At 44.6% G+C, this 27,191-nt stretch overlaps 2 protein-coding genes across 2 annotated transcripts in view; one reads left to right on the top strand and one right to left on the bottom strand.

Moving 5' to 3' along the window:
* The window catches only part of SKAP1 (src kinase associated phosphoprotein 1), a 296,819-nt gene extending 294,074 nt beyond the window's left edge, over positions 1 to 2,745 (bottom strand). The window contains exon 1 of the mRNA XM_052658022.1: positions 2,629 to 2,745. Within this exon, the coding sequence (XP_052513982.1) occupies positions 2,629 to 2,677 (49 nt within the window). The 5' untranslated portion in view covers positions 2,678 to 2,745. The remainder of the gene's footprint in view (positions 1 to 2,628) is intronic.
* The window catches only part of NFE2L1 (NFE2 like bZIP transcription factor 1), a 592,815-nt gene that overhangs the window by 363,380 nt on the left and 202,244 nt on the right, over positions 1 to 27,191 (top strand). The gene's annotated exons all lie outside the window — the stretch shown is intronic.

Here is a 27,191-nt window from a genome sequence, read left to right as displayed (position 1 = left end):
CCTGATGAGCTATACAGTCCATAGAGTTGAACACAACTTAGAGACTAAAACAAACAAACAAAAATATATACTTCATGTTCTTTACTTTCATTAACATAGATTCCTAGGAGTGGAGTTTCTTGGTCAAATGTTTAAAATTTTATCCTTAAACAAAATTAATTTTAGACCTTCAGCGTTTCTGTTCCCTTCTTCATTATGCAAAATCTGGCATAAACCTTTCATAATGCTTTGCATATCTTATTTTTCAAAGCACACACATTATGTCAAAAAATGCCCCTGTCATTTATGCTCTTGTAGTTATAAATAAATAAATGCTAAAGTTATGGCTGTGATGGCCAGCATTAAATCACTGTGCAAATGCTTATGCCTTGGTTTATGAAAGTAGTAATTCATTGTGGAAACTCCACCCCCACAGCCTGTGGCAGCATTGAAGTGGCAGCACTCTCACCCTATGACTCCCTCCACTGAGTGACAATATAGAGATCAGGACCTACATATTTCTAATTGTCAGCAGTTAACCTTAAAAAGTGTGTGTGGGGGTGGGTGGGGGAAGACAAACAGCAACAGATGAAAAATTGATAGCCATTATGGGTTTCTAATATTTACAAACTATTTGTAGTCCAGTGAATAATTCTGTTGGTCTACAACAGAGAATGTGTTCCATAAAAAACAAAACCTACAACCAATATGTTGCTATGATTACACAAACCTTTCAAAAGTATATTCTTCAAACATTTTTCAATAGAATTATTGGTTGAATTCCACTTTCACATTTTTTTTCTCTACTTCAGATTCAGACTCTAATTACATACCTTAAAAAAAAGGGGGCGCCTTAAAGTAATACATTAACCAACATAGCTCCTTAGAATTTAATCTTGGATTGTTCTATATATTCCAAAGACCCGAGCACCAACACAGATTGTTAAGACACAGCAAGTTTGATACAGAAGTATGTGACATGCAATTAATCTCCATTCATACTCTGCTCTACTTGTCAGCAAACAAAGGTTCTGCTTTAGGAGGAGATCTGAAGACTTCAATTAAAAACAGTCAGCTAACAAGAAAATAATCTAAACTAAAGGAAGGTGGCAGGTGCAGAAATGAGTTGTTTACCAAAGTGTCAGTTTTGAACAATAAAGAACTGCACATCAAAAATGCTGAAGGAGTGGATGTCGTAAGCCTCTGAAAATAAAAAGGAGTTTTCTATCAAGGCTGTAAAGAAAATATAAGTATAGTTTAACTAGTTTGTAAAACAGGTTTCCTCTCAACAAATGACAGATATCAATAAAAAGAATCTGTTTATATCTTTAACTGCAAGCAGAATGAAACTTTTTGCCACAGTTCCTTCTCTCCTGGAAACCAGACACAGTACAGACTCTCTTTATATTTGGAATTACTGAGCCAACAGCAGACGGAAAGGCTGGGTTCCTTCTAGACATCCAGATGATGCTCTTTTACCCCACAAATACTTCTCTATTCTGAAAATTTAGATTCACTCAGGTTGCAAGCAAAATAAATTTTGGAAACTTCATTTCATAAGAAACACGTAGTTGACAGCTTTTATGGAAGCAACCCAGAATGGAAACAGCACTACAAACAGACTGAAAAGACTTGCCAAATATTTGATTAGGAGGCATTTATACCAAGATAACATGGTAATGGAGATATAAAACCAATTAAATTGAGAGAACCTGAAGAGAAAAAAAAATACTGCTTGCCAAAACTATGACCTGCCGAAAACAGGCCATCTGTTAAGTATGTGTCAAAAATGTCACCTCAATACCAAAAGGCTTAATTCTGAGCAGTTTCCTCCTGGGACTCTTATGCAAACACAGATTCCAGGTCCCCATCCTTCCAGGAAGGTCGGTTACAGGAAAAGCAAATTATTAATACTTTTTCACCAGGAAAACTGGGAGGCAAGCAGATCTTGCCCATTAGCAAAAAGTGTCTCTGGAGTGTTACAGCGGGATGTGTTGAGTGTTAGTGAGTATGGCCTTAACTCTTACAAGGACTGATGGGCTCTACGGTTTGAGGGTGAACACACAGCAATGGGGCACTTCTAGAAAGGGAAGAGATGTAACACTGGGATCCGACCCGGGGCAAGAGGGAGTCTGTGGGCGGGTGAAGGGGGCCTGAGGTCTGGGTGTCCAGGCCTTGGCCGACAGGAGCCCATGAGCCCTAACAGCCCCGTGAGACCGTGGGGAGCTCTAAGCACGAAGGTCAGGGTTCCCTGTGAAGGGACAGAGTCAGGGCTGGAGAGGGGCCAGCGCGTAACCCACAGACGCAGGGCGTCCTGAAGAGAAAGGGACAGGCTGAAGGCCAGCCACGGCGGCCCGGGGACCTTGAACCCGGCCAGAACTTGCTGAGAAGCCGGGAGGCTAAGTGGGACGTGGAGACGCCTTGAGGGAAAAGAAAATGTGTTACTAGGAGTGAAAGGGACCCCTGAGCGAGGGGTGAACAGCTGGCTCTGCAGAGTCAGGACTCCGGCAGCAGCCTCGAGGTTCTAGAAGGCGGGAGGGAGCCGACGGGGAAGGCCGGCCTTGGGAGCCGCTGGCGTCTCGGCTGCTGCCGGCTCGGCACGTGCGACTCCCGGCGGGCTCGGCGGCGCCCGGGCCAGCGGGGCGTTACCTTCCAGGAGCCAACGGATCTCCTCGGGGAGGGCGGCGGCGGCCTGCATGTGGCGGGCGGCGGCAGAGGGCCGGACGGGCGGACTGGCGGGCGGGCGGGCGGCTGCGGCGGCACCTGGCCCTCAGTCGCCGGCGCCGCGGGGCCGAGCCGCAGGGCGGGGCGCGCTCAGGAAGCGGCGCGCGGCGGGCGGGGCGCCTGGGCGGCGGCGACACCTGTGCGCGGGGCCCGCGACCCTACGCCCGCGCCCCAGGGAGGAGGTGCCCGCCGCGCGGCCCCCATTCCCTGTCAGAACAAAGACGCGACGCGACTCCAGGCACCTCGCCCCCGGGCGCTCCCCATTCTAAGCTCGGGACCGCGGGCCTCGCCGGCAGGTGGAGAAGCCACCGTGGGGCCGAGATGAGGCGCGAGGAGGTGGAATCCGAGGACAGGGTCAGTCCTCGCCAAGCCGGGCCGCAGTTATTCCCGACTCAGTTCGCGAGTCCAAGCCCGGAAAACCAGGGCAGAGCCGTTGGTCAGGCAAACCAGGACTGTTCGAGGGAATGATCTTAAGTTCCAATAAATACTCTCAAGTCACCAACTTCAGGGAGAATCAAAGCAGTCCCTCTGCAATGGAAACACGGAGGCAAAGTATCCCTTCCTTCCCTAAGGCTAAAAGGATGAGAGGAAAAGGAAGCGGTAACCCAGAGAGAAAGCTAAAGGAGAGGAGCATCCAGCCCTTTCCCTGTAAGAGTTTAAAAGGGAGGAAAGTGAAGGACAAGATAACAGAAGTGGGCTTCCTTCTCATTCAGAGTATGTAGGTGTCAGGTGTCCTAGCTGTGATATCCTGTGATATTAAACAATTTTACCTGGGGAAACAGGACCACTCTGGATTATTTATCACAACTTCTGTGAATCCAGTTATCTTGTTTTGTTTTTTGTTTTTTTTTTTAAGTATAGGGCAAGTGTCATGAAAAAAGTATAAAGTGCCATGGGGTGATACAAGGAGGGAGATGAATATAAGAAAAGGAGGGAAAATGTGTGTGTGGTGTAATGGTGCATGTGGCATTTGAGATGGCTCTGAAGACACCACACTTTGAAGGGGCAAGGGGGCAGGTGGAAGGACCAGAGTAAACAAAGATGGAAAAGCCTTCTCCTGCTTCAGGGCAGCTTCTGGCTGGTGTAGGGAAATAGTTGTCAAGAAAAAGTAAAGTTCTACTGTGAAGGAACTTGAAAGGGTGAGGATTCTGAACTCATTTGAGTGGACATTGGGAGCCACAGACAAATTTTGAGATGGGGAGTGAGCTAACCTGAGCCCCTGCACATCTCACTTCACCTCTATCAGTTTCCTTCTTTGTAAAAAATAGAGTTTCTATTATCAGATTCTATGTACACTAGAATATGTGGAAAGGATTGGGAGTAGTAAGAGAAAGGAAACAGAGAAGATGGGTGAAGTGCCTTTTACAGTAACCTCAGGGGAAATAATGACAGAACCGTGGATGTGGGGATGGGGGCAAGGAGAAACTGATCAGAGGACTCTCGGAAGCAGTTCCTGCCTCCAGGCATAGCTTCCCCTCCAGAGATGCAGTTTCAAGTTTGGGGGCTTGATCCTTTAAGGGGTCCAGTGTCTTTGAGCCATCTATACATCTAAGTACTGCAACCTGAAGAGGAACGATGCCTTGGTTTCAGGGTCACATGACTCACCTACCAGTTCCAGTAATTGGGGTGAAAGTGTAGGGGACAGAGGCTGGCTAGAGTCTCTGGGGAATCTGGCCCCTGTTACAAGGCATCCTTGCCCTGGGAAAGTTAACATGGGCAGGCTGCCTCCTTCAGGCTCCAGAGTAAGACCAGTTCCCCACTGGGGCATTTTTCCCACACTCACTGCTGCTTCTATAAAATTGTAACTGCTCTGGAATTATTTTTGAGTACTTATGTGTTAAAAGGCAACGGAGCTCTGTGTACTACAGTTGCAATTTTTCTTAAATCTAAAAGATTAAAAAAACAGCACAGTCCCTCCTATATGTAACCCCAGCACTTTGCCTTGCTTTCCTCTCAACAGTGGGAGGAAATTTGACAACCTCCCTCCCTTCTTCAAGGGTATTTGTCAAATGCTGAAATAGGCTACAAGTTAAAGGGTTGTTTGATAAAAAGCAATAAACCCTAGTAATTGCACATCCTATCAGGACTCACTGCCTGTCATAGCTTACTTATACCAAGGGAAGCAGCAGAAACTCAAGGCAAAGATATTCTACATCCATTCTGGGTGCAGAGAGATGGAGTAGAGGGAGGTGCACAGTTGGGTAGCGTGCGGTGAGTGGCAGATTCCAATACACCATTGTCATGTTGCATCAAGGTTCCTCATTGCAGACAGAAACCCGCCTCCACACATGAACGCAGCCCCTCCTTAATCATCTGAGGACCCTGGTTCAACAGTCAGCCTCACTCCTAATGACATTCTGTTAAATGGACAAATTCCTTTGAAGCCTTGTCCTTCTTTGAAATCCAATTTTGCAGGAAGCCAAATCTGATTGGGGGTAGCCATGGAAACCACACTGAGGAGTCTTAGAGGAGGTGGAGAGAGGCAAGGCAAAATGTGATAGTCAAGAGTCTTTTACTGCTCTGTCGGAAATATCAAAGGGATCTGGAGAGGTTGGCAGCAGACGAGTCGCTGCCCGGGTCCTGTTTGTGTGGCTGGGTACCATGTGGCTGTCATGGAAGTAAGCAGCCAGCTGTCTCCACACACAGGCAGGGGGATGGAGCAGAATACACAAGTCCCAGGTCTGTCTGCCTCCCTCTTCTTCCCCTCCCCCAAACCCAATTCCAGCAAGATCCTAGCATCCCTTTCTTAGCTATCTCTCCTGTAATGGCTAACAACAAAAGAATGACAAGGTTAAAATACAAGGCCCTCACAGATAAGAGGTTCTTTGGAGCAAAGGCCATGAAATTCATCTGAAATTCCTTGTAATTAGATAAGATAAGGGTATCTGAAGAGATGCAGAGCAGCTGAAATGGACTCCATAGCACAACACGCAGAAAGTCTACCACCTGGTCCACAGGGGCCCCTCCCTCACTGTTAGCAGACAGAAGACACAGAAAACAGGGCCCATGCTGGCCTCTCGGCTGCTTGGAGATGCCATCTACATGTTCTCGTGCCAGGTGGGCACTCACTAAATATGCATCCATGGGGTGTTCGGAGGGTTCAGTCAGGAAGAAACAAAAGCATCTGGCACCTAGAATGGCATGGGGCGGAAACAACTGCAAGCAAAGCAGGAGCTGGCTGGCACTGCTCAGCCCCAGGTGAAATGGGTAGGGAGAGGAGACTGCAGAGGGCAGCTCTTGGGCTTTATTCTGAGTTGGTTATTGATCCCTGGATGCTGGGTCACGACATGCGGCCGAGCTGACGTCTGCCCTGTGAATGTGCGGCCGCTGCATCTCAGCCCCTCGGTCCCAACCCCATCAACCGGGTTTATTGACTCTTTTATTGACGATGCTGGGGCCTAATGAGGACAAGAGCTGCACACTTCATTAAGGACCGTGGAAAGAGAGATGATGCATTCAGCTGGTGCCAAGAACCAGGCTCACGGCATGCTTGGCAAGACCCTGGAAACCAAGCCTCACGGCACCCTTGAGGCAGAGGAGCTGGACACAGATGCTTGCTTGGGCACTTCGCTTAGTGGCCTTAAGATACAGGGTTTTCACAGCTTGCCAGAAGCCTTATTTTTACCAATTAGCTAACCTTTCGATTTAGGAGTGTCCTGTTATGCACATGATGCACTTCGATGGTCTCCCCGCTCACACTTCCAGATTCTTTGCACTAATACAACAAAATAAACAGGTTCTCATATCGTATCAGGGAACATTTCCAAAACAAGTTCTCAGTGAGGCCCAGGCTCAGAACAGAATGAGAGACTATTAAAACTCAAGAATTTTCAAGGTGATTCAAATTTAAGATGAGGAACTGACCTAGTGCTCTGCCCAGGGCCACCCCGCTCACCAGAGGCTGTGCTGATACTAAAATCCTGGTTCTCTAGTGCTGGTCCAAAGCTCCTGTACAACTGAACACCTGAGATGGATAATTATAGTCCAGGGATTACTGAGCAGCTCTGTGAAACCATCATAGTTGGTCCCCCTCCATCTGAATGGTAACATTTCTCTCTTTGTCCTTTATATTTCTATCTCTCCCTTTATTCTGTTTCTCTGTATTTCTCAATCAGTTTTTTTTTTTTAATCTTCTTTGCCTATCCCTTAGACCACATTAGACATCCCCTATGGTTACTGCTGAGCTGAACAGAGGCCCTAAAGACCAGAGGTTGCTGACTCTGACATTCTCTTGCTTTGATTGGTTCTCTTGGGAATCTGAAGTGGCGGTGGGGTGGGGGGGCATACAAAAAGTGTCAGCTGTAGCAGATGAGGCTGCGCACTGTCTGAGTAGGATGTGCAGGCAGTCTGTGGGGTTAATCTGCATGAGAAGCACGTGGGGCCAAAGCTAATTTAATAGGCTAGATATATGCCATCATGATAACTTTGAAAAACTATGGAAGGAGTAACCCTTTCTTTTAGGAGTGATTAAGGAAATTAAAGGTTAATAATAGAAGGAAACCAACCTTACAAAGGTTGAACTGATCTTTTCGTTATTTCAAAAAGCAAAAGTTTAAGCTTTGTAAGCCCCTTCCTTTATTTCTGCCCTTTCTTCTCCCTCAATTCACTACAGGTTTTAGAATTCAGGGTAGGGGCAGGAGGGATTCAAGGTGAGAGAAGAGGCTGTTATCTGGAATCTGAGAGAAATAACCTGCATGGCACAGGTCGACACGTGCACACTAAGAGGAACTGATGTAATCTAGCCAGACTCAACAATATTCACAAATACCAACAGACACACTACCTGGACACCAGCAATGGCTGATTATTTCAGTGCAAGAATCTGGGTGAAAATACCCTTCCCTTAGTGGACATCTTGTGTGTAATGACCTTTGGGTCCCCCAAATAAATTCTTTCCTTTCTTTCAGAATTGTGTCAGTGTCCATTTTGATGTTTTCCTTTCTAGATGTGTATTCTTAAACACCCTTGTCCTAAATGTCCTAAACATCCTTGGACTTCTGACGCTTCCAACAGCATTTTCTACCAGTGTAAACCATGCTCTTTCATATACAAGACAGTACTCGCAGTCCTTGTACTGATTTTTAGACTTTACTTTTTCTTATCTTCTAAAGGGTGGATTGTTCCTCCTCTTTTCACAGAATTCCTGATCCCCACTCTCCTACCACCTTCTAGATCTTCACTCTCACAGTCTTTTTCATCTTCAGCTTTTCCCTCTGTCTGCTAACATCCTTGGTCTCCTCCATCCTAAAAACAAACAAAACACACAAATAAAACCTTCCTTCAACCCTGAGGCCTTCTCCAATTTCATCTTTTCTTCTTCCTTTCGCTCATCAAATATCATGTCTTTGCCTGTCTGTCCTTGCACAGTGAAGCGACTCTCTCAAGGGCATCAGTGCCCTCTTTCCTTCTCACCTCTGCTCTGTCTTTACCAACTTATGCTTGCAGCCTTGGGTGGCATTGGCCTCTTACTCTTGCTTTGGGCACCCAGCTCCCTTGGCATTGCCCTATTCTGGTCTTCTTCCTATCTTTCCTATTGTTTCTCTGCTTCTTTCTTTGGCTCTCTTCATTTCACCTTCTAGTCACAGGTATTCACCAAAGTTTCACACTGGCCTTTTCCCATTTCCTCTCCTTGCTGTCTGAGTCCCCAGGGTTTCATTTTCCCACTGCTCCAACTTTCTCCTTTATGTAGATGACTCTTCTAATCGATATCTCTGTTCCCCATTTCCACCTGGATATCTGAACAGTTTGACCAATTTATTTCCTGTCCCCTTAATCCTTGTAATGGCAACAAAGTTCAGTGAAAGTTGTATGAGCTTAAAAAAAAAGTGAGTCCCAATTCTGGCTCAGTCACCTACCAGCTCTAAGCCTCTGGACAGAGCTCTGTGAGTCTCAGTTTCTTCATCTGTAGATTGGGTATCATACTTCCCACCTTACAGGGTAATTACAAAGCTTAAATAAGATGGCATCTATAAGCAGTATATGTTATATGCTCAATAAATTGTAACCATTATAAAGACACTGCTGTTGTCCAGTAATCCAAACTCAAAATGTAGGACTCATCTTGGATCCTTCCTCACCCCCATTCCAAATATCCACCAATCTGGCCAATCTTACCTGCTCACAATGGCTTTTGAATCCTGAGTGTCACCACTGGTTTGGGTTCTCATTATCTCTGTTGAGAAGTGATACTGAAATGGCTTTTGATCCTCAGTATCCCTCAATATCCAATATCCCCATTATTATAGGCTACTCAGCATCCACGTTGCAGAGTACGTATCCCAAAGCTCAATCCTGACCCCACCTAAAAGGTGATAGAGCATAGTGGCCCTAAAGTCAGACTGTCCTTTGTTCATATCTGCTACTTGCCTACTATGACCTTAGGCAAACTACCTGTCCTCTCCATACCTCGATTTCCTCATCTGTACAGTGGTAACACTATTAGCACTTTCAAGGTTGCTGTGAGGATTCAAAGAGCTCATATATATTGTGTTTATAACACCTGCAACATGGTAGGTAATTCACATATGGTAGCAATTATTATCATTTCTGCATTCATTCCCTGCAACAACTAGCCCTGGGAGGTGCTTGATGCCTGAATCATCCATAATCTCTCATTCAAACTTCCTTGCTCACTAAAGATATATTAGAGGAGAGACTGGCCAAGATATGGGTGCCATTGGTCTCCAAGGATGAGTTTTTCCTCTATGAAGCTAACTTACCTTTAAAGAGATGAAAAGAGCGGCCTTGGCTTCCTTGGCACCAGGCTGTAATGAAGTGGAATAATCAGCAGGCAGATTCTCCCTGCCCACCTCCAAAGATTTCCTCCCTGCCCTGTCTACTCTAGAATACTTGCAGTGCTTCCAAGTCACATGGAAAACATTCATCTGAAGGCATGAGATATTAACTCCTCTTTTCACTCACTGTGGCAGAAGTCAAATTATCACTATAAATACAGACCCCAGAAAGAATCAATCAGAAGGCAGATGACATCCCAGGAGTTGGTAGCCTCTTTAGTCTGGAGGCTGCAGGATTGAGCTCTACCGAAAATAGGGGTGGGATGGGGGGCATGGTGATGACAGGAAGGGGTGACAAACTACGGATAAAACAAGCAAAAAAGAAAACTGGAAAAGAAGAAAGCGAATGAGAAACTGGGTGAAAAAATAAATTGAGGAATAGAAATGTAGGAGAAAATAAAGAGATTCCCATAATCTGGAAGATTAGAAATTAAATCAAATAGATCTAGTCCATTTCCCTAGTGGTAATTTCAGGTTATACTATGTTCCACCGCCAAGGACATTGAGAAACTTCAGGAAGTGGCTGTAAATTCCCAAAGAAAAGCTCCTTTTGGAAACTCAAGCCATTATTATCTGCTGCTGTACTTTTTAGCATATGCACTATCAACACAATGACACGTCTTATTGAGTACTATGTGATATTCCACATCGTGAGACTATTGATGCAGAATTTCCTTTCTCAGAGCTCAATATTCCAATCAAAGCCTGTTGCATCAAATCACTGAGGCCATCCACTTAATGACAACTTGTAAGATGCATATTGCAGAATATTCATGTTCATTTTATGCTCACAGTGCTTAAAATCTCCTCTAAACAGCCTCTGCTCCCAGTCTATTAAGGTGCCCGTGTTATCTACACTCCATTCAATGGTGTGGAAATAATTGTCTTGAGACTAAAGAAAAAATTGATGGTCACAAGCCGAGTCAGCACTTGTGTTCTTTTCTTACTCTGTTGAATCAGGTGTTATTTACCTCTTCCAACACCTGGGACTCCTGATAAGTCATTCCCCTGATAGCTTTTTCCAGGACAGTGCTGTGGGGTCTTTGGAAGAAGCAGGGATCCTTCATAAATGGTATTGTTATCAGCACAATTCACACAGCTACCAGATGTACAAAATCGAAACCACCAAGGGCACTCAGGCACAGGGGCCTCCCCCAGCTCCATCTGGCCGCTCTGAAATGTGCTCATGACTTGGAAGTTATCAGAGATAGAAGGGCTCTACTCAGCACGGGGGTGGTGAGGAGATGCTTGCATTCTGACAAAGTCGGGTGCTTTTTGGTTCCCCCATGTCTGCTATACCAAAACCACCGTATCAGTCCCAGAGCCCCCCTCCCTGCAAACCTGGCTCTATTAAAGAGGCCTGCCTGGTACAGACAGGTTGACCCTTCTCTCCATCTCTTATCTGTGGGATGAAGCACCAGGACTCGGGCTGGTGAAGGAGAGCAACTGCTCCTGGCAGCTGATATTCGGCAATGGGGCCTGTGACTTTGCCTTTAAATATCAACGACACACACAGACAACACACTGGCAGCATGAGAGGTTTCCATGGTGACAGAATGCAGGCCATGACCTCTGTAAATGTAATCAGAGCACTGGGATTGGTGTGTGAGACAGGTTTAATTTCTCCTCCTGTGGAAGCTCTGTGGTCCGGGCCATACATAGGCTTCATACATTGACAGACAACCTGTTATCTTCACCAGGGCAGCTCTGCAGATGGCAACCCCCACTGCTCCAGAGCTGCTTCCTCCAGTCTGAGCAGGCTGCAGGATGTAAAAGGTCACTAGGGGCTGAAACAGCAGGCACATTAATACCTGGCATCCCTGTCCAGTGTACTCAGGAGGTGTAACTGTCCCTTTTACGGGGAGCAGCTATGGCATGGTCCAATGAGAGCCAGATTAAGGACTTGGAAGATTGGTGGAAGTTTTCACCTCTGCTCTGCCACCAACAGTGTGACCTTGGGCAAGTCATTTAACCTCCAACTTTCAACATCTTCCCCCAGGGAGAAAATGCTTGGGTAAAAGAGTTCTGAGGGTTTCCAAAGTCCCCAGGAGAAGATAGTACCTACTTACACTTAACAGGGGAGAATTCTACAGTCTCCAGTGCAATCCTGCCCCAAGAAGTAAGTTTTCCATCCTACTAGTGCTAGTTACTAAGACTTCAAACCCTGATTCTATAGTTGAAAACAGATAATGTGGGGATTACCACTGGAGAGCCTCAGCAGGACTTCCTCACCTCTATCCTGATTTGTAGACAAATACGTGCCATGCATGCTCAATTGTGTCCAGCTCTTTGTGATCCCATGGACTGTAGACTGCCAGGCTCCTCTGTCCACGGAATTTTCCAGGAAAGAATACTGGAGTGAGTTGCCATTTCCTACTCCAGGGGATCTTCCCAACCCAGGAATTGAACCTGTGTTTCCTGGACTGGCAGGCGGATTTTTTACCAATATGCCACCTGGGACTCCCTTTGGAAACAAAACCAGGACACAATTCCTTCTGAACTGGCCTTAAGTTGGAGACCAGTTCATGCTAAACTGATAGAAAATGGCTCAGAGAGAAATGTAGCAGTATTAGGGACTTCCCTGGTGGTCCAGTGGTTAACTCTACTCTCCCAATGCAGAGGACACAGGTTTGATCCCTGATTGGGGAACTGGGGTCTCACATGACTCATGGTAGGGCCAAAAGAAAAGAAAAAAAAAAAGACATGTAGCAGTATGAAAGGAGGAGCCCACAGTCTCTTCCCTTGACCTCCACTCAGCCTTGGCAAAGAGCTGCTCTGGCCACTTTGATGCCGGCATCCTCTGAGTCCACTTGCCAATTCATATGAGACACTGGCAGACTTCAGTTACCCATCACCCTGCTTTTCTGATGTTTTACACTGTTTCAGTATAGTGCTCTGAAAATAAACAAAACCAAACTAAGATTTGGGCTAAGAAGAGATTCATAGGGCTGTATGACACATTCTTCTTTCCAAAAGTAACTGGTCCATTAGATTCTCCTTTCAGAATCCCGACAGAGAATCTCAGAATTTCAGAGCTGGAAGGGACTTTTGCAACCCCATAACATACAGTGAAAAGGCCCAGTCTGAGGCCTGAACTGGAGACGTAATGTACCTGCGTTACAGCAGATTAACGAACAGCGGAACCACAAGGGTGTCAGGGCCCCACTCTGCTCAGCTAGGTACTAATTTAGTTCTTGGATGCTTTTGAACCTCAAACTGAAGCAGAGAGGAAGTGGGGGGAGGATTCAAAAGTGGTTGTTGAACATTAGAATCAGGAAATGGTGATTTGGCTGAATCTACAGATAATAGCATTACCACTTCCTATGTTAGCTGATGCCAAAGAGGGAAGATTCTAGACAAGAAAACAGTCAAGTGACAGGACTGTAAGCTTCCACACAACTGTCCCCACCCAATTCACACTGTTTCTCTCAGGCCACTGAGGGGAGCAGGAGTCTGATTGTTCATAGGGTTTTTTGGTTAGTGTCCAACACAGAATCATGAAATCAAAGAACAATGGAGTTTATAGGAACTCCAAGAGAATTATCTGGTTTGGCATCATGTTTTCTGATAACTAAATCATCTAGGATAGATAATTCGATTATCTTTTCTTTTTTATTAAAGGATCTACTTTCTCAACTGTACATGAGGAAACAAGTTTCCTTCCAGCTCTAACATCCAGAATTCCATGATTTCTTTTTCAGACTCTTTTCCCTTAAAGGTTACTACAACACTTAAAATTCTTACTGTGAAGAAGAGCCGTAACTTTGAGTAAGGTATTATCTCCAGAAAAGAATCATGCTCCATCAATTTCATTTCAGCAAACATGAACTGAATACCTCGAATGTGCCAGTAACAGTGTAAGATAGTAAGAGTTCATAAATAAATCAGATATAAATTACCTGGCAAGGGTAACATGGTGTCCATTCTCACTCTTTGTCCCATTAGTACACATCAGTTTATCAGATTAGTAGCTGTCCTCAGAGGCTGATATAGGATATAGGCAGATAAATTTTGATATGATATGATATGGAAGCAAAAAGTATCTGGGACACTGAGCTTTATCCAAGAGAATTCAGTTCCTGAGTGAATATCAAAAATTAATTAAATATTAATATTAAAATCAACTTGAGGGATTGGGCACCAATGAAGGATGGAGAACAAAAAAGGGATCTGAAGGCAAGGAAAGATTATTTCAGAATTTTTTTCCCTAGGAGCTTTGATCATTGCCCTCTGGAGTCTTCCATCTTTGGCCAAACTTACTAAATTCCTGGCTCAGATCTGGGCTTCCTCAGTGGCTTCTCTTTGTCCTCAATAAGATTTAGTGTGGGTTCCCAGGTAGTGTGGCTTCCCTCATAGCTCAGTTGGTAAAGACTCTGCCTGCAATGCAGGAGACCTGGGTTTGATCCCTGGGTTGGGATGATCCCCTGGAAAAGGAAATGGCAACCTACTCCAGTATTCTTGCCTGGAGAATCCCATGGACAGAGGAGCCTGGCGGGGCTACAGTTCATGGAGTCACAAGAGTCGGACACAACTTGGCGATTAACCCACCATCTAGGTACTACCAGATGAGATCACTTTAACAATTTGTCCCTAGGACCACTGGATCAATAGACCCTCATCTCTCAAACATGATCTCAGCCCTTCTTTCTCCTTTCTTGTGTCTTTCTGTTATTTCCAGGATTAGTTCACAAATTTGCATTACTTCTGCTTCTGCCAACCCTTTGGTTCTTTTTTGTTCCCTTGGCTTATTTTGAGAAGTGCCTACTTTTGCTGTGCTGCCCATGAAGAGTGGTCTTTTTTACCCAACACTTGACAGACTTCAGTACCTCCTATGGCTGGGTCAGGAGGGCTTAAGAATAACCACATGCTGCCTTCCACACAAACTCTGTCACTGAGTGTGGCCCATCTGTCGACTCCATCCTTACTTCTGTGGTTTTCTTTCAACAGTCTCCTTTTCTTTCCAACAACCCAGCTTCTTTAATGGTCTCCTATATTAAGACTCTTTTGTTTGGATGAGACAGAAATCCAAATCAAATAGCCTTAGGCAGATAGGGAAATGGTCATCAAGATTCCAAGGAAGGCTGAAATAACTGAACATGGAAGGCAGGCCTTAAATGTCTTTGGGCTCCTGGATACTATTGTTTCTTAGGCCGTAGAGTGGGCTCTCATTGGCCCAACAGAAGTAGTTGTAGCCAGGAGAACAGTGTCATGTAAGAACATAGCAGCTCCTACAGAAACCAAATGTGTGGAAATGGGGGAGAAAAAATCCCTAGACAACACAGATTGCTGTTTCTTAAGGGGCGTAGGGTTGTTGTACAAAAAAACCAATCTATCCATCACAACTCCCTACAGATCTGCCTGTAATGCCTAAATCACAATACAAAAGGTACAAACTCTGTCTTATCGAACTTCTAGGCCCTTGAAAGTCAGGGGTGTGGTCAGACAGGGGTTTAGATCCTTACTCTTTTCACTCACTGGGCCTTAGTTTCAGCCTGACAGGGACTCTGCTTTACTAGGTGTTAAATTTTTGGTTGTGAAATGTTCAGGGTGGACCCAGATATCACAAAGATAACAACTTGTCTCTTCTTAGCCAACTCCCCCTCTCTTCCCATCTTCCCCAAGTCCATAAATGGTACTGTGGATAATCTAATTGCCCAATCTAGAAACCTGGGCATCATTCATTCCTCTTCCTCCCTCTGTCATTCCACTTACTAAATATCTTTCAGACCTGTCATTTCTTTCCAGCCTGGCTGCCACCATCCTGTTGCAAACTACCATCACCTCTCACCTTGCAGCCCTCTAGTCTTCTACCCTCTCAACCTATTTTCCACCTTATTGACAGTGATCTCTTTTTTAAAAAATCTGCTTATGTCTCTCACTCTTTAAAACTTTAGCAGCCCCCCAATATTATCCTTCCAAACCCCTCAATATGGCTAATATGCCCCCACTCCTGACCACACTTGACCTCTTGCTTATCTTTTCTGCCAAATGGTCCCTTATTCTCTGTCCTCTTCAGTAGCAGATTTCTTTCAGTTTCTCAGAGAGACATACCCACTCCCACTTTCATTTTTCCACATGTGCTTTTCCCTCTCTCTGCAACAATCTTCCCCGCCCCCCCACCCCCATTCAGTTGAGTCTTACGCTTCAAGTTTCAACTTAAACATCATTTCTTCTAGTAACCATCCTCAGCTCTTGAGGCTGGCTTGTTTCCTTCTCATATGTTCCTGTAGCACTAAGGCCTGCCATTCAAAGCTCAAGTTCCATCTGTAACTACCTATCTACCACCTGTCTTCCCTCCCAACTGTAAGCTCCCTCAGGGTCCAGACCTTTCCTCTCACGTTCATCCCAGTATGCCCAGCACTTACCGTGCCTGGTACATAGTAGGTTCTCAACATATGCTCATTGAGGATGTGCTGAAGGTAAGTCTGTTGGTTTTTTTTTAAAATATTTATTTATTTATTTTGGCCGTGCCAAGTCTTAGCTACAGCACATGGATCTTCAATATTCGTTGCAGTATGTGGGATCTTTACTTGCAATATGTGGGATCTAGCTCCCTGACCCAGAATGGAATAAAGGCCTCCTGATAGGGAGCACAGAGTCTAAGCCACTGAACCACCAGGGAAGTCCCTATTGGGGTTTTTAAAATATTTTTTTATTTTTAATTAATTTCAAACTTATAGAAAAGTTTAGGTACCACAGTACCTAGAATTCTTATATACCACTGTAAGCTTTTGTCATCCATAGATCCATCAATTATAAGCTTTTGTCACATTTGTTTTATTATTTTCTATTTATGTAAATTTACATATTTTTTCTAAACCATCTGAGAGTAAGTTGCAGACATCATGCTTCTTTTCCCATTAATAATTCAGTAGTATTTCCTAAGAATGAGGATATTTCCTTAACACATTATCAAAATGAGGGAAGTTAACAAAGATACCTGAGCTCTTTTTTTTAAGTGAAAAGTGAAAGTGAGCTCTAATTCTGTTTTTTGTTTGTTTGTTTGTTAAGGGAAGTAGGAAGTACTGGGGAAGGGCTTTCTAGGATTAAGGTCTCTTCCTTCTCCTTCCTCTCTCTCTGCCCCAGTTCAAGAGCTTCTTCAAAAGCTGAGGTCGTGGTGGGGAAGGCAGTGCCTGGCTGAGGGCTGAGTGTGCCTGTTTTCCCTCCGTGCCCCGACTGGCAGCAGCAGCTTCTCTCACCCACGTCTATGCCTCACGTTGCCCTAAGTCCTCTGTCGGAAAGCTGGAAGCCCTCTGAGCAGGACGGCTTTGTTCTACATCGTCCCCGGAAGGAGGAGGAAACCCCGTCCGCCGGAAGTGCAAGTTGGAAGGAAAGGTGAGGCCCAGGAAGTGGGAAGATGGCTCCTGGGACCCATAATCAAGCTTCAGCATTTCGGGCCTGCATGAAGAAGGCAAAAAGACGAGCCGCGGTGGTAGAGTCAGATTTGCACACCTCGGGTCCTGGGACCATCCTGCTCGGCTGAGTGGAATACCAAACGAGGGTGTCTTGGAGCTGCACTTCACCTCAGCCAGGCAATCGACAGGAGAAGCAGCGAGCGAGACCGACAGACTGTCACTGGCAAAATGAACTGTCACCTCCCATTTTTCAGAGGCGCGGCGGGATGAATTGCAGCCTTGAACCGTGCGGCCCGCTGCTGATTGAGTTCCGCTGTCTTAGAACCCCTTCGAACAAGGCGAGTTCATTTCAGACTGACGTCCCGCCGCTTATCAATTTAGGAGCCAGTAAAATTAACCGCTTCGGAGCTGATTCGCTCCCTTCCCCTGCTTGGATTGCACATCCAGAAAGGTCACCAAGTAAATCTCTCTGGGTCCTACTAGCATAATACGCAGCTTGGAGACAGGGTCTCAGAAGAGGGGACTTGAGCCAGACATAGCCCAAGCCTGAAAGGTTGCCAGGCCCCCTCATAGCCACCTGTCCATGGCAGTGTGTGACAAGACAGGCCTTTGCTAGCTCTGCTGCTGCTGCTAAGTCACTTCAGTCGTGTCCGACTCTGTGCGACCCCATAGAGGGCAGCCCACCAGGCTCCCGCGTCCCTGGGATTCTCCAGGCAAGAACACTGGAGTGGGTTGCCATTTCCTTCTCCAGCGCATGAAAGTGAAAGGTGAAAGTGAAGTCGCTCAGTCATGTCTGACTCTTAGCGACCCCATGGACTGCAGCCTACCAGGCTCCTCCATCCATGGGATTTTCCAGGCAAGAGTACTGGAGTGGGGTGCCATTGCCTTCTCCATTGCTAGCTCTGCTCCCACCAAATCAGCTTCTGCTCCCAACAGATATAGGGTTGGGTACAGTTGCATGGCTGAGAGTGGAGGTGCTACAGAAGACCTCCTAGCCTTTCAGCAAAGACCTCTGCACTGCTTGGACTGAATATTTCCCATCTGCTATGGACTGAATATTTGTGACCCACCCCTATTCATATATTGAAACCCTAATCCCCGATATAATGGTATTGAAAGTGGGCACTTGGGAAGTTGTTGTTGCTCAGTCACTACGTCCTGTCCAGCTCTTGTGACCCCCATGAACAGCAGCATGCCAGGCTCCCCTGTCCTCCACTATTCTCCTGGAGTTTGCTCAAACTCATGTCTATCAGGTTGGTGATGCCATCCAACCAACTCATCTTCTGTTGCCACCTTCTCCTGCCCTCAGTCTTTTCCAGCATCAGGGTCTTTTCCAGTGAGTCTGTTCTTTGCCTCAGATGGCTAAAGTATTGGAGCTTCAGCATCAGCCCTTCAAATGAATTTTTAGGGTAAATTAAGTCATGAGAGTGGGGATCCCATGATGGAATTAATGCCCTTAGAGAAAGGAAGAGAAACTGAAACCTTTTTTCTTGGCCACGTGAGGAGAATACACCAAGGAGATGGCAGCCATCTGTAAACCAGGAAGAGGACTCACCGGAAACCTGACCATGCTGGCACCCTGATCTTGGAATTCCAGCCTCCAGAACCGTAAGAAACAAATGTTTATTGTTCATGCCACCCAGTCTGTGGTATTATGTTATATCAGCCCTAAGTCAACATCCTCTGGACCTTACAAATGGGAGATGCCTGTCAAATGTCTATTAAACCAAATAAGGCTTAATTGCTTTAATATCAATATGTAGTTTGCACGGACAGGGAAAAGGGATGTTTGTACAAGGACAACTTTACTGTCATATTTATTCACCGAGCGCCAGCCCATGCTAGAAACCCACTAGCAAGTTGAAATGCAGCAGAGCAGAGTCCTCTGTCTCCAGAATAAAATGTCTTCAGCCACCCCTGCCCTACATGCACGCATGTGTGTGCGCGTGCACTCACACACACACACACACACACCCCTCTTCTGCTCACAGAGGTCTGTCCACTAAGTCTAATTAGCAAATCTTAGGGCTTCTCCTCTATATCTAGGGCACAAATGGTTTTGTCAATACTCTTTTGAACCTCTTCTCACCACAGGAGATTGCACAGTGTTGGTTTGTGGAGATACAACTGAATCACTTTTACTATGACTTTAAGATATAAAGGTGATTTTAAGGTGAAGGTGAGATGATGTCTATGTCCCAAATTAGTGGTCTCTGCTGCCTGAAGAGAATGTGTTCATGTTCCTGTTCTCATCCTAATGGTTTATTTCTGTGTTTTCATTGGGGACTTTTGGCCCTACATCTGCAGTGAGAAGACCTAGTTTTCAGCTCTGGCTCTGCCTTCCCTAGCTAAATGACTTGAGCAAATTGCCTATCTAAACCTCATCTTCCCCATCTGTAAACCCAAACAAGTTGTTAAAAAGTTCAAGTAACGTCATGTTTGTGAAAACCTTAGTAAACTACAAAATTATGTACAAATGCTGAAGTTTATTCATTTTAGTCTCAGCAACAAAAGAAAAACCTGAGAATAAATGCCACTGCTGCTGCTGCTAAGTCACTTCAGTCGTGTCCGACTCTGTGCGACCCCACAGACGGCAGCCCACCAGGCTCCCCCGTCCCTGGGATTCTCCAGGCAAGAACACTGGAGTGGGTTGCCATTTCCTTCTCCAATGCATGAAAGTGAAAAGTGAAAGTGAAGTCGCTCAGTCGTGTCCAACTCTTAGCAACCCCATGGACTGCAGCCTACCAGGCTTCACCGTCCATGGGATTTTCCAGGCAAGAGTACTGGAGTGGGTTGGCAGTGCCTTCTCCAAATAATGCCACACAGTATCTCAAAATTTGATCCAGCAGTTCTACTTTTGGAATTTGTCCCACAAAAAGGCTCTGATCTGCAAAAGGATGTTTGTGTGAGGAATTTCACTACAGCTTTTTTAAAAATCGGAGAGAACCTAAATGTTGTCAGTAGAGAATTAGGTAAATAGTGATGCATATACACTATGTAATACTGTGCAATAGTAAATATAATGAGATAAAGTAAATAAAAAATTCTTATGGTTGTAATATTCATGCATCAATGCCAATGTATATAAATTAACAGGTATGGTTATCACATCATTAGATACTTGAGTCACATATGATAGAAAAACATCTTCAGCTAAGTCTCAGAGAAATAACCTAAGCTTTAAACAAAACGGGATCATCCCACATATAATACATGGATTTCCATTTCCTATATCCTGGGCATTTCCTTATGTCAGTCCACTTTTACTTTTATAATTTTTTAATTTACATAATAAAACATTGGCCATCAAATATTAAGATAGTTCTCTGGGTTAACTATTGAAGAAAGAAAGGAGATTTGTAGGTAGTTTATATGTGTTTTCAGGAATACTAATCTATAATTTTCTAATAGCATAAGCTGAGTGCTGGAGATCACTGCAGACAGTGACTGCAGCCATGAAATTAAAAGATGCTTGCTCCTTGGGAGAAGAGCTATGACAAACCTAGACAGCATATTAAAAAGCAGAGACATTATTTTGCCAACAAAGGTCCGTATAGTCAAAGCTATGACTTTTCCAGTAGTATGTATGGATGTGAGAGTTGGACCACAAAGAAAGCTGAGCACCAAAGAAATTTATGCTTTTGAACTGTGAACTGTTGGAGAAGACTCTTGAGAGTCCCTTGGACTCCAAGGAGATCAAACCAGTCAATCCTAAAATAAATCAGTCCTGAATATTCATTGGAACAACTGATACTGAAGCTGAAACTCTAATACTTTGGTTACCTGATGCAAAGAGCCAGGGTCTAATTGGAAAAGACTCTGATACCGGGAAAGATTGAGGGCAGGAGAAGGGGATGACAGAGGGTAAGATGATTGGATGGCATCTCCAACCCAATGAACATGAGCAAACTCTGGGAGATAGTGAAGGTCAGAGAAGCCTGGTGTGCTGCAGTCCATGGGGTCACAAAGAATTGGATACTACTGAGCAACTGAACAATGGTGTAAGAGCAGCCTCTTGTTGTAAGTTGAAACAGCCCTAACCCAAGAATCAGGTGTCCAGCACTCTTGTCCCAGCTCTGCTATTAACTTACAATATAATATCAACTGAATCACTTATCTGGGCCAAAGTTTCCACATCCAGATAATGAGAGTGTTAAAGTACACATTCTCTAAGGTCCCTTCAAGCTGAAACTTCAGTGGTTCTATGAAATCACTTTTCAAAGACTTAATAAATGGTGTTTATATATAATAATAGTTTCTGGTCATTTCTGGAACTAACAGGAAGACTTTAGCAAGACTTAAATACTCCACTTACCTGCAGGGCAATACACTTAAGAATTTTTAAAAATCTAAACAAAAAGGCTCTTGTCCTCAAGAAATCTATAATTTAAAAAAGAAAATGGCGGTTGAATTAATAGGAATATAGGAGTATCAGGTTTTACAAAAGGAATGTACACAGCAAGATGGCTGTGTTAAATCAGTGGAACTTAAATTTATGGTGCTAGAAGCCCTAGGGTTTCTCAGAAGGATTGTGAAGCTGCTTTTGGGATAGGGCAAGAGGGTAAGGAAGTGAATAGTGCCTCCTCCCCATACCTGGTTTAACCAAACTAGATCTACTTTCCCCTGCATCATGCATCTAGGAAATCTAAGAAAGATTTCTAAAGAAATAGCGCTGCTACAATAAAGTTGTGAGAACTGCTGGCCTAAATGATTTCTAAAGGCCAGTTCTGTCTTTAAGTTTTCACAATTTTATGATTCTAAGATGTATGTAAATTAAGTTTCTATATTCTGCACTCAATTTTGCATGTACACAGGAAATTAACTTTGTAAAGGTTAATTCTCTTGTAAAACAAATAATTATTTTGTAATATGAATAATGAACCCTAGGTGTATCTGTTAAACACACTCAGATTTACCTGTCCTGAATTTTTTGAACATGAGGCATGTTTGTATTTACAAAAGAATAGATGAGAAAATAATTGGATGAGGCAGGCAAAAGAGTTATAAAATAGATTCACAAAATCCCTGGGGCACCATGGAGAAGCTGTTGGTTTCAGCATAAGACCAAAGATACTGACCTGGAGCTAGAACTCCTGAGCTCTGCCATTGAATTGAGTCATTTCTGTTTCACAGAACTCACCTCAGAATTGACACAATTGGTAATTGACACAATTGCTGAGTGCTTTCTATGTATTATTTCATTTAATCCTCCCAACTCTATGAGATGGGTATGATTTTTCTCTCCATTTCACAGAAAACTGGAACCAGGGGTGGTTAAGTACCTTGTTCAAGGTCACAGAGCCAGGATTCAAACCCAGGGACTGTGAGCACAAAGCCCACACTCTCAGCCACCACACACTCTTCTCCAAGTTAGGGTCACCCGTATGGCAGACTCTTCCAGGAGAAAGGAGCCAGCCTTGTGCTTGATTGGCATGAGGCTAGCTGTCAAGGGGGCCGGAGTCATCTAATAAATCCCCTTTGCTCTACAGAGGAGGAACTGAGACCACCGGAGAGAGAGGTGAGCTGTCAGGGCCTTGAAGCCAGATTTGGAACTAAATATTTTCTTGAATTTATGAATGGGAAACTTGCTTTTTAACTTATTTAATGCACCATGCTTGTGCTCATGGTCACTCGCTCAGTCGTGTCTGACTCTTTGTGACCCAGTGGACTATAGCCTGCCAGGCTCCTCTGTCTATGAAATTGTCCAGGCAAGAATACTGGAGTGGGTAGCCATTTCCTCCTCCAGGGGATCTTCCCAACCCAGAGATCAAACCCTCCTCCTGCATTATCATTGAGTCACCTAGGAATCCCTAAAGCACCCCTACATATTAATTATTGTTAAGCCTATTATTTGCTATAATGTTTAGTAGTCTAAAGGCTCTAACCCAAAGCTTAAGGTTATGGACAGCAGCAGACACCATCATCCAGAAAGTACATTTAATTCATGAAACCTGACTCACATCTAGAATCCTAGTTAGACAGTGTAACATTAGTTTCCCAGCCTCTGCAGTACCCACACTCACACACACACTCAAAACCAGCACATACACACACCAGAAACAGTGGGCATGGGCCAAATGCTAGTATTATTATTTTAAGAACTTTCTTTAACTTTTGTCATGTTGAAAGAACTGGCATCTTTTTATCCTGATTTATACTTACCCGATTATCAGTAAAGAATTTCTAAAAATGCCTTTTTATTACTTATTTTGTAAATTACTAGTTCTACACCCTGGAGAAGAAAACAGCAACCCACTCCAGTGTTCTTGCCTTGGAAATCCTGTGGACAGAGGAGCATGGTGGGCTACAGTCCATGGGGTCACAAAGAGTCAGACACAACTCAGTGACTAAATAACAACAAATTCTACTCCTTATCTATTTTTCTTTGTGAGTATTTGTCCTTTTATTTTCCTATAGACTTTTAAGAATTTTTTTACCTAGTAAGAGTATTAACCCATTAACCAATGACCATTTCAAAATGTCAGATTTTGCTAGGAACCAGCCCTGATCTGATTAACCCAGGTGAGTTTCCCTTTGTTTAGCATCCCTCAGTACTTGCACATCACATTTATTCCACTTCATTCAGTGCATGTACATATCTCCCACCACCTTTTTTTTTTCACACTCTCAGCAGCAGAATTGTGTTTGTTAGGGAGATAGGTCTACTAGAGAGCTCTCAGATGTCAAGGGCAGACAAACACCAGTGGTCTGGGATCTGGAGATGAAGGCACAGATGCCAGGAAGTGGATGGTCTACCTTGTTCAAGAATATGAGAAAGGGCTAAACATCATGAAATCAGTTAGCAAGATGGGGTGGTGGAATCAGATCCCAGATGACAGGAGTCTACTGCTCAGGAAGACATTTATAGTCACATCACAAGTAAACAAAACACATCTAAATGGCCTTGATCTTCTTTTATACTTCCTGCCTAGGTAGGAGGATGTGGTCTCAGGAGCTAGCACTGCAGACATGAATAAAAAGTGTTAGCTGCTTAAGGAAGTAATATATAAAGTAGCAGCTGCATTTAGGTCTCTAGCTGTTATTATAGATAATTGTGTTGTAGGTGTTACCAAATATATTTACTGCAATTGGTTGGGTAGATTCTCTAAATAGCTTACTCAATACTCACACTTCTTTATTTCTAGCAGAATTGCCTCTAGTGATAAAAGCTGAAAGTACAAGATTCTTGCTTTCCCAGGTTCACTTGAAGCTAAAGATGGCCACAAGAGCCAGTTCTGGCCAATGAGAGGTAAGAGGAAGACCATACTGGAAATGGCTGGGGACACTTTTCTTCCAGTTAAAAGGATGGGCATCGTGCCTGTGAATATGGTTGTGTGAGGACGTGATTTCTTCAACTATGGGAACCATAGTTCCACAACTATAGAACTATGGAACAACTCTTGGTCTAAAGACCAAGAGCCAATGATGAGGCTAAAGAAACAAAAGGATAAAAGAAGTCTGGTCAGCTGTAGTATTTTGCAGCTGATGAACCAAAGTAGGACCTTTACACTTCTTTTGTGAGACAGTGAAAGCTGCTATTGAGGCTTTTAAATATTCTTGTACCTGCCAGTGAAAGCATTTTGATATTTTAAAAATGCAAAACTATCCAGAAGCTGGAATTCTAAATATATAAAATATGTTAGTGTGTGGATAAGGACTGGATGGTATGACTCATACCAGGATATTCTGTAGAGAGGTGGGAAAAGGAGGCACAGGGCCCAGTTCTGGACATTCTGATTTAATTAGCCTGGGAGGACCCAAATATTGGTTTTGAGTTGTGTGTGTGGTTTTTTTTAATGCCCTCTGGATGATGCTAATACGTACAGGCAGATTTGAGAACCTGTGATCTAGTCCAGCTCACTCTTTGTGTTACATTTGAAGAAACTGAGAATCAAGCAATGTGATTGGTAGAAACCATATTATGCAAAGGTGGCTTCCCTGGTAGTTCAGCTGGAAAGAATCTGCCTGCAATGCAGGAGACCTGGCTTAAATCCCTGGGTTGGGAAGATCCCCTGGAGGAGGGCATGGCAACCCAGTCCAGTATTCTTGCCTGGAGAATCCCCATGGACAGAGGAGCCTGGCAGGCTACAGTCCATGGAGTCACAAACAGTCGGACATGGCTGAGCGACTAAGCACAGCACAGCAAGCCAAGAGTGGATTGTGCAACAGTCTTCAGGGTCACTTCTTCCTCTCACCTCAGCCCCTCTGGATATGCAGTGTCTTCTAAGTCCTTTCTGCACTGAGCCCTCAAATATTGCACCCTCCAGGGCAAGGTTCTATGTCCTTTCCTAGGCCCCTATCCTGGTCAAAACTCTCATTCCCTCAGGGATCTGCTGGGCAACCAGCAAACTAATCTTGAATGAATTCCAGCCAAGGTGTTAATGACAGATAATGGCTTAATGCATTACTCCTCCCAGATAACATTTCCAGCTTAATAGAAGTCTTTTAATGCCTAACCCAAAGGAAACAGCCTGAAAAGTGCAGAAACTGCAAATACCCGGCACCTCTGCCCCTTCTCTGTTCCTAGAAGTCATCTCCAAACTGTGACCGAGGCTTTCTGAGAAGTCAGTCCACAGGGCTCTGGACAGCCCCCACCAACCAGTGATGGGAGTGATGTTGTAAGATGAAATCTATTGTCGAACAAATATTTACTGGGGAGTAAGGAGACTTGAATCCTACTCTGGGGCTTTGGCATTATCTGGATATATGGCCTTAAACAAACTATTAAACATTTCCAGGTCTCAGTTTCCTTATCCATAGAATGGCATTAGAATTGAGCTTCTCCACTGAGAAGCTCATGATCTTCCAGAGATTCTCAAAACCTGACCTGATAGCACAGCAAGCTGGTTGTTGCTACTAAGTACCTCTTCCCTTTACTCCTCACTAGGAGAGGAAATTCACCTGAAGCAGGGACATCACCTTTCTAGCTCTGTTATGTCCCTAAAAGGCCCTGGAGAAACAAAGCAAACCAGCATTTGGGGTGCCTGCTAAGAGGCCAAATCCCATGACACTGGGAGCCCAATGATGTGGTTCAAGGGGCCCAAGAGTGGCCCAGTGGAGAGTATTCTATCAGTCAGAGGGGCAGAGCCTCTATGCAAGATCTGTCAGGAATGGGTGTGACTGTTCCAGAAGACACATCAAGTGGGGAAAAAATCAGGTGTGCAGATAACGTTTTGTGAATGTCTTTCTAATTCTAAATGCTTCACGAAGGAATCTCAGAGATTAAATTAAGCTGTTAACCCTCTAGGCGCTCCTGTCGTTTATTGTTAAGGAATTAATAGGAATGTGGGAATGCAGATGGCCTGGCTGTCAGCTCGGAGAGGCGATTTTTCTGATCTCCACGGACGTTTCCAGCATCTTTCATTAAGCGCTCATGTACCAATTTGTCATTTTAACCGAGCAGGAAAGAAACTCCCGCTGAACTCCCTGGCTCAGGTGCTGGGAGTTAAATCCTCCCACGACAAGGCCTACAGGGTTGCATCCGTGGGGGAGGCTCTAGCTTCCAGGGGTGGTGAGTGGCCTCTGATGGAGGTAGGGTGGAGAGGAGCCACTCCAGGAAGGAAATCGGGATCCCCAAACCTAGCTGTCCTGGGCACAGGTTTCAGGGGGCTGCAAAAAGCCGGCTCTAGAAATACTAAACAGAGCAGAGATGTAAAGAAACATTTCCTCCAGCGCGCCAGAGCGCAGGTAGCCTGCTCAACGAGGGGAGGCGCCACCTACAGGAGAGAGAAAGACCTGCAACCTGGTCTGGAGAATTCAACCGCTCGATGGCAGGGATTGACCGGCCCCTCCTCTTTCTCAGCCCCTGACGTTTATCCAGTGCTTTTCTCGTGTCAGACACTGTCGTAAGCGCTTAACATATATTAACGCTTTTAAACTTCACAACCACCCAATGAGTTAGGTTTTATTGTCGTCCTTGTTCTATAGACTAGAAAGCTACAGCTCCAAGGGTAACATGCCCAAAGTCAGACAGTTGATAAGTGGGAGGCTGGAATCCCAACCCTGAGAGTCTGGCTCAGAGCCTGAATGCTCACCAAACATTACCCTGAGGAGGGTGTGGTGGAATAGAGTCAGTCCTACCCACCCCCATGATTCACAGTATAACTCAGGGCTAAGTATTTAACTTAGCCTTCAATTGCGCACCTTGGCGTTCCCATGTTTTTGAGACTCCCTTAGGTAGCTCAACATTCAGAAAACTAAGATCATGGCATCCGGTCCCATCACTTCATGGCAAATAGATGGGGAAACAGTGGCTGACTTTATTTTGGGGGGTTCAAAATCACTGCCGATGGTGACTGCAGCCATGAAATTAAAAGACACTTACTCCCTGGAAGGAAAG

This window comes from Budorcas taxicolor, chromosome 19, assembly GCF_023091745.1.
Source record: "Budorcas taxicolor isolate Tak-1 chromosome 19, Takin1.1, whole genome shotgun sequence".
In the NCBI taxonomy this organism is placed as follows: Eukaryota; Metazoa; Chordata; class Mammalia; order Artiodactyla; family Bovidae; genus Budorcas; species Budorcas taxicolor.
The sequence above is the reverse complement of the archived record's forward strand: the minus strand, read 5'-3'. Positions and strand labels throughout refer to the sequence as shown.